Source organism: Arachis duranensis, chromosome 9, assembly GCF_000817695.3.
Source record: "Arachis duranensis cultivar V14167 chromosome 9, aradu.V14167.gnm2.J7QH, whole genome shotgun sequence".
NCBI lineage: Eukaryota > Viridiplantae > Streptophyta > Magnoliopsida > Fabales > Fabaceae > Arachis > Arachis duranensis.
Genome location: NC_029780.3, coordinates 6,124,940 through 6,132,969, shown reverse-complemented (window position 1 = coordinate 6,132,969; position 8,030 = coordinate 6,124,940). Strand labels below are relative to the sequence as shown.

The window sequence follows — 8,030 nt, the reverse complement described above, 5'->3', positions numbered from 1 at the left end:
TAGAATTGTGAGCGGAACATCTTTTAGTGTAAATCTCAAAATAGCTTTCAATTCTTTTTATCAAACATTTTTTATTTAATAATTTTCTATTACACATGAAATTTGTATATGTATAAATAGTGAAAAAAATAAAAAAATAGTTGCTTAAAATATAAATAATACGAAAAAAAATTCTAAAATAAGAAAAATTTATAAAGTAACAAAATAAAAGAAGACACCTCAATCAGGCACAGATAGTTAACAAAATATAAGATGATGGGTAATAAGTTGATGGATTTTACTCTTCTTTACTTTGTTCAATGTGAGACTAATTTCATACACCTCACACTTGTAATATTAACGTAATACTTCTAAAGTTAATAATTTTTTAATATGTATATTTTTGTCAAAAAAGAAAAATCATGTCTAACGTCATTACATCATTATGGTTGCGTAGCATTGCTAGTGTCATTCGGCTCTTTTTTTTCTTTTGTTAAATTCTTGGCCCAAAGCATAGAAACATATGAGAAGTTGAGAACTAAGACGCTTGCTTGATGTATCATGTGAATAAAATATTAGCCAAAAAGAGATTATATAAAGCTTACTTAGCCTTCTTCCATTCAGAGACACTAAGAACCGCATAAAAAGTGACAACAGTGTGAAGCAAAATCCAAGGTAGGTTGTTCAACTCTTACATCTACTTCACTATTTTATTGTTTGTTCCTTCTTCCTGCTTCTATGAAGTTTGTTTATGGACATATATCTGAATTGCTGAAGTTTTCCCTGAAACTGTGTGGTATTAGAGATTGAAATTAGTAAATTACCTAAAATTACTTATTTAATGCAAGAGTGATTATTAATTTGATAAAGTTGAATGAGTTTAGATATCATTCTTATTCTGTTATAATTGACTAGTTCGATCTATGTAGAAAACAGAATCTGTTATTTTTCAATTTAAGGTGGTTATTATTGAGATGATATGTAATGAAGTCAGAATCTTAATCAAAATGAGGTATTCTGGGTTCCATGAGGTACTTGAATTGATCATGATGTCAGAACACTAGTGTGCCTTTTAATTTGGACAAGTTAATCTCTCAGGTATGCATATTGATTTTTCTTTTTATTTGAGACAAGTCATCAATCTTATAAAAGAAAGGGAGAAGTAAACTCATGCTATTTTAACATTTTACATGAATGACCAAAAAAAAATAAAAATAAAAAGGTCATGTGACTTTTTCTTAATTGATTATGTAACCTTTTTAACAACCGTATATTGTTACACAACCACCATTTGCTCTTGCTCTTGCATAAAAGTAAAACTACTCTTCTGACTAGATACATCCTTTTATATATGGAAAGTATATGTTAATTGAGGGCACTGATTCTGTATGTATGAATGTGAAGACTGAATTTGATTAGTTAGATCTTTCGTTAATAGTTAAGATTATAATATAAAGCCACATTTTTTTTTTGAGTGATCATGTGACTTCTTAATAACTTTAAGGGAAAGTATGAGGAACTAATGGAATATTTGTATAATGTGTATAATGGAGGTTTATGGAGTATTAGAGATATAAACATTAGTGTTATCTTTTTCCATCAACTGAAACTTTTGGGATGAGTGGTATCATGACATGGTATTAGAGCGCTAGATTCCAAAGATCAAGAGTTTGATTCTTGGCGAACCCCAAAATCAGTTTAAACTTTTGGGAAGATGTTTATTATTTCTAGATAGTATGGAGATGTTCATTTTGTAACTCAATAGCCCATTGTACACATTGTAAAATTATACGATCTAGATTTACGTCTTTTTCTTTTATTTGATTTTATTTCCATCTGATTTTCCTATTTATGTTTTATATTTTGTGAGTAATCATATTTTCTGTTTACTTACATTGTTACACACGGAAGGACTGACTCAAACCTCATTTGACTTCCTTGTTTACTTGAAAATATGAAAGCACAATCCAAATGGATCTGCAGAAATTGAATCTCGATAATACAAATGAAACCGAAAACTCTTTTGTGAAGGACCAAAACTATGCACATATTGAATCTTTATTGAGAACCCAACCAAGAGAAGTTCTAGTAATTGGAGTATGGGGCATGGGCGGTATAGGTAAGACAACCATTGCTGCTGCTATATTTGAAGAGTTCTCTCCCAAATATGAAGTCAATTGTTTCTTGGCAAATGTAAGAGAAGAATCTTCAAAGCATGGATTCAAATACATATTCAATAAGCTTCTTTCTGAGTTACTACAAGAAGATATTCATATTGATACTCCCACAATCATATCCTCTACTATTATGAGTAGATTGAGGCACAAGAAAGCTCTTATTGTTCTAGATGATGTGAATAGTTCTGATCTTCTTGATAATTTGCTCGGAGTAGGACACGATTATCTAGGAGTTGGTAGCAGAGTCATTGTGACAACTCGAGATAGGCATGTCCTTACATGTAGAGCCGTTGACCATATTCTTGAAGTCAAGGAAATGAACTATCATAACTCCCTTAAACTCTTTAGCTTGAATGCCTTTAACCAGATCCATCCACCTGAGAATGGATTCCGGGAGCGATCGAAGAGAGCAGTTGCTTATGCCAAAGGCAACCCTTTAGCTCTAAAGGTTTTGGGATCGTTTCTTCGTTCCAAAAGTGAAAATGAGTGGGACAGTGCACTAGCAAAATTGAAAGGAACTCCTGATGCAAATGTTCATAAGGTGTTGAGATTGAGCTTTGATGAATTGGATGATGCAGAAAAGAATATATTTCTTGACATTGCATGTTTCTTCAAAGGGGAAGAAAGAGACAAAGTAATAATGATATTGAATGCCTGTGGTTTCCATGCAAATATAGGGATAAGAAACCTTTTAGACAAGACTCTGATAACAATAACCAAAATGAAGAGAATACAAATGCATGACTTGATACAAGAGATGGGTCAAGAAATTGTCTGTGAAGAGTCTGCTAAAATTCCTGGGGGAGAAAGTAGATTGTGGAACCCTGATGAAGTTTGTGACATACTGAAGAATGATAAAGTAAGAGAAAATGATTCTTTGTATTGTTTACAAAAACATATATGAAATATAGCTTATTGAATATTACACTAACATTGATTGATGTATTTATTTGTCCAGGGGACTGATGCAATTGAAAGCATATTCTTGGACATGACTCAAACCACAGATCTACATATAAGCTCCAATGCATTCAGAAAGATGCCAAATCTAAGGTTACTTGCCTTTGCTGATAGCATTGGTCATGGGGGAAGGAGAACTAACAATAATTTGTATCTTCCAACAAATCTTGAATTACCTAATAGCTTGAGATATATTCAGTGGGATGGATATCCATTGAAATCTTTACCATCCATTGGTTGGCCTAAAAACTTGGTTGAGATTTCCATGCCATACAGCAATGTCGAAAAACTTTGGGATGGAGTACAGGTATGCATGATATAACACCATGTATGTATATATTTGTTTGTCTTTGATAGAATTTTAAGTGTTAAATCCTAAACCTTAAATGTATGTATGTATATATATTGTTACAGAATTTACCAAGTTTAGAGATAATCGACCTTCGAGGCTCCAAGCGCTTGATAGAGTGTCCAAATTTCTCAGCCACCCCAAATTTAAAAGAAGTATGGTTCAATTTCTGTGAAAGCTTGACTCATGTTCACCCTTCTATTTTCTCTCTTGAGAAGCTTGAATTTTTAGCTGTGTATGGATGCAAAGAACTCAAGAGCCTATGCAGTAGCAATTGTTCACCTTCTCTTCATACAGTGGTTGCCTATAACTGCCCTAATCTCCAAGAGTTCTCAGTCCCAATTCTGCATCAAGATTCCAAAATTCATTTGCATTTGAGATCAACTCCTTTGAAAGAACTTCCACCATCAATTCTGCATCTTAAACACCTTGTAAACTTCTCTTTTCCAATTAGCAAAAATCTTGCAAAACTTCCTGCAAATTTTGCTAATCAAATCATGCTTTCTGACATCAGTGAACACGAGCAAGACGCGGTCGCCACTCTGCATTCAGTACTACGCAGCCCTGTATTCAAACATGTAAAGCTTCTCAAATTTGATAATTGCCATAGCTTAACCGAACTCCCTGACAACATCTCTTTGTTATCATCATTAGTGAAACTAAGCTTTCATAAAACCAATGTCATAGGCTTACCTGAAAGCATTAAGTTTCTTCCACAACTCAAAGTTCTTAAAGTTTGTCACTGTGAAATGCTGCAATTTATACCAGTGTTTCCACCTTCTGTTGAATGTCTTAAGGTATGGGATTGTAAATCTTTGAAGACAATATTGAGTTTGGAAAGTGAAACACCCAAACAACATGCAGGTACTTTCATATTCCTGGACTGCATGAATTTGGATGAAAATTCATGCAATGCCATTCTGAAAGATGCTATTGCTAGGACAAAATGTTGGATGGAAACAATACTAACAAGCGAATCAGAAGTCTCGGAAGAACAACGAGAGAATGAAGATCATAATGTGATTAATTTTGGGAAGATCTGTTATTTCTTTCCTACAAGAGGTAGCATGCTTCAAGAGTTTTTCCATGACTACTCTGCTCAATCTTCAATTAGTACTGAAGTGCCTCCAAGCTCCAATTTGTGTGGGTTCATTTTCTTCTTGGTTCTTTCTGGAGCACAATCATGCAGCACTGATGAACTTGTTATTAACTTTGAGTGCGAATGTTACTTGGAAACAAGCTGGGGAGAAAGTATCCATGTAGCAAGTTCCGCCATTGTCGAATGGGACTGCGATATGACCTTTGGATACCAGCTGAATGTTATGCAGGATCATGTGTTGTTATGGTATGATGAAGAATGTTCAAAGCAGATAATGGAAACAGTTAAAGGAAGAGAAGCTAATACTGAAAAGAAGTCCCATTTTAATGCAAAGATGACAGTTAAGTTGGTTGCTAGGCTACCAAACAAAGAGGAAGCAATGATAAAAGAGTGTGGCATCCGATGGATATATTCAAATGTGGAGGCAGGATCATCAAGAGAGCAGAGATCCAAGAGAATCATGGAAGATGAAGACTAGAAGTGAAAAGCACAAGGTAATCATCCAAAGCTCAAATAGTTGATTGTGATTTTTCATTGTATTTGTATGCTGTGCTTGCTGTTATAGGTGCTAATTGATGTATATTTCAATCAAGTATTTGGAATAATATCAATAAATTGCAATTGTTGCTGCTGGAAAAGACTTGTTCTAAGGTTGTGTACCTAAATTTTTTGGTAAGAAATTTGATTGTATTCTCACCTTTCTGTTTGCTTGTTTAATTTGATCGGCTGTAATTTCTTTTCAGAAATGAAATATTATCTCACAAACAAGTATTAATTTAAACAGGCCTGCTACACATACAAGCAGAAAGGCCTTACAAGTTATTCAAGCTACCAGTCCAGAATCCTTTTACACGCGTAGTGAAGAGCATTGAATGGAGCGTCATTTATACGCGCTCCACTCAAACGGTTACGTTTCACGTAAACCGCCCCTTAATGGCAGACTCTTCCACTTCTTCCACTTCTCAAAGCCATTCAGAGAAAACGCAACCCTTCCATTTTCGAGTAACATTCGAAACTCAAGATATACAACTCGTCGCTAACATTCGAAAACTCCATCAACACACCATAAAACTCTCGATCAAGAATCTCCAGAGAAAACAAAACTATAATACTCAAGGTACGTTACATTACCATTCCTGTATATTTTCCAGATTTCGAACTAGGTTTTACTGTTCTTCTACGCTGTTATACGTTTTACTGTTCTTCTTGCTCTACGTCTCATTTTACAGTTTATAATGTTCTAGGTTTTACTGTTATTCTTGGTTCTATGTTACAATGTTCTTCTTCGTTCTTCTAGGTGTTACTGTTCTTGTTGTTCTAGTTCTTCTGGTAATTGATTTTTGGGGGTATATTCCGTAGTTTGGTGGGTGTATATGGAGTAATTTGTTGGGTGTATATGGCATAAAATGTTGGGTGTATATTTCTGAACTGATATACTGTAATAGTCAACAGTTGCTTATATTTGCTTGTCCATGGGTGTATATTGCTTGACCTTGTAATGTTGCTTGACCTTGTATATTGATGCATGTTTGAGTGATACCTGACTGATATATATGGGTGTATCTAAATCATATCTATGGGTGTATCTGACTGATATATATGGGTGTATCTGAATCATATCTATGGGTGTATCTTACTGTTATCTATGAGTCACACTCATATATATGGGTGTATCTTACTGATATCTTTGGGTGTATTTTTCATTTCAGAGAAAATGGCAGCGAGAAACCAACCTGAAAGAAATGTAAGAACAAATATATGTCTTACATGAAATCAGTTTTATATAATTAAAATATATCTGATTATAATTTTATTTTTGTTTACAGAAACCAAAGACCTTTAGTGTGCAACACATCTCTTAAGTGATAAATTCAGAAACATGAGTAAGGAGAAGAAAACGATTATGAGGGATTTAGGATTCGGTGGCTTGATGTACATCCCACCACTAAGGGTGCATCACCATGTGTTAAGGGAGCTGGCTAACAACTTCAAACTAGGGGAGAACAGACTGAAAACCGGATACGGTTCTTTTAAAATAATACCAAGAAAAATAGGTCATGTGCTTGGCATCAATGCAACAGGTAACTCGCTAAAAATTATAGGTGTATATTAACTGATGCTTGGGTGTATTTAAGTTGATGCTTGGGTGTATTTGAACCGATTTTGATACTTTGTTGTTTTCCTTTTTGTAGGAGATCTATTTCCTCAGAAAGTCGATTATAAGAAACTTTCTGAGGATGACAAAGAAAATTTTAGAAGATTCCAGGGTAAGACCCTCAAAAGTCTTACAGATGAGATGATGGATATTGGCGTTAGTAACGAAGAGGAACGCCTAATGTTCAAGAGGATTTTCATCCTCTATATACAGATGGCGTTCCTTTTACCAACGACAATAAACAAAATCTCGCCTGTGCACCTGGCCCCAATTTTTGAGATGGACAGCATAACGGAGCGAAACTGGGGAGGGCATGTTTTAAGCTTTATTGTCAATGGCATAACCGACTACAAGGAGAAAAAGAAGAAGGCAATTGATGGCTGCCTCTTTGCCCTGATGATAATTTACTTTCATCTTTCTAAAAATAAAGGCAAGAATAGGGCTGAAAGACCGCCAAAACCCTGGATTGCCAACTGGAGTAAGGAGCAGTTGGTCGAAAGAATGAGTGCAGAAACAGAGAAAATTTTGGTAAGTGAACATAATATGTTGGGTGTATTTTATTTACTTGGATGCTGCTAACTAAAATATCTAATGTTTCAGGGGATTGTAAAGATGGTGCAAACAAGAGAGAAAATGAAAAAAATAGAGGAAAAAAAAACAAGAAATAAAAAAAGGAAGGCAAGTTCAACATCGTCTTTGGAGACAGAAACAACTGATAGTGACAGTTTTACCTCTGAGTCTGAGACTCAAGAAGACTCAGAGGATTCACCAAGAAAACAACCCAGCAAAAAAGGAAAAAAGTAAGTACCATACTTGGGTGTATTTTCTTTGTCAAGTTGGGTGTATTTTGTGGAACCATTTGGGTGTATTTTGTTTATCAAGTTGGGTGTATGTTGTTTATTAAGTTGGGTGTATTTCGTTTGTTGTGTTGGGTGTATATTGTCCATTCAGTTGGTTGTATCTTGTGCATTCATTTGGGTGTATTTTATATCTTTAGTATGTTCTAAATAATGATTGTTTGCCTTCCAGAATGGACTCCAAAAAAAGAAAGAAGAGTCAAGAGGATTCGGATTCTGATTCAGAATCTGAATCAACTGATGAATAATGTTCTAAAATTATTACTCCTTTCTTTTGGCTTCATTATCAAGATTTCGTGTATTAACTAAAGTGTCTCTTATTAACTTATAGAAGCGAAGAATCATCACCAGTGAAGAAGCAAAAAAAAAAAGACACAAAGAACACCAAAAAAGTAAGCACTTCTTTGGATAATATTCTGTGATAAAATTAATTTTTTATTTCTGATTCATACTT

General features: G+C 34.4%; 1 protein-coding gene across 3 annotated transcripts in view; it reads left to right on the top strand.

The window, feature by feature from the left end:
• Positions 1 to 563: 563 nt before the first annotated feature.
• The window catches only part of LOC107464407 (disease resistance protein RPV1), a 65,803-nt gene continuing 58,336 nt past the window's right edge, over positions 564 to 8,030 (top strand). Inside the window, exons 1-4 of one of the 3 annotated variants that reach the window (XM_052254635.1) lie at positions 564 to 654; positions 1,941 to 3,015; positions 3,115 to 3,423; positions 3,531 to 5,284. In XM_052254635.1, coding sequence (XP_052110595.1) covers positions 1,951 to 3,015; positions 3,115 to 3,423; positions 3,531 to 5,042 — 2,886 coding nt within the window. In that variant the 5' untranslated portion in view covers positions 564 to 654; positions 1,941 to 1,950 and the 3' untranslated portion in view covers positions 5,043 to 5,284. Of the gene's footprint in view, positions 655 to 839; positions 1,078 to 1,940; positions 3,016 to 3,114; positions 3,424 to 3,530; positions 5,285 to 8,030 lie in introns of those variants that run through there. The other 2 variants (XM_052254634.1, XM_052254636.1) reach the window with 2 other exon arrangements.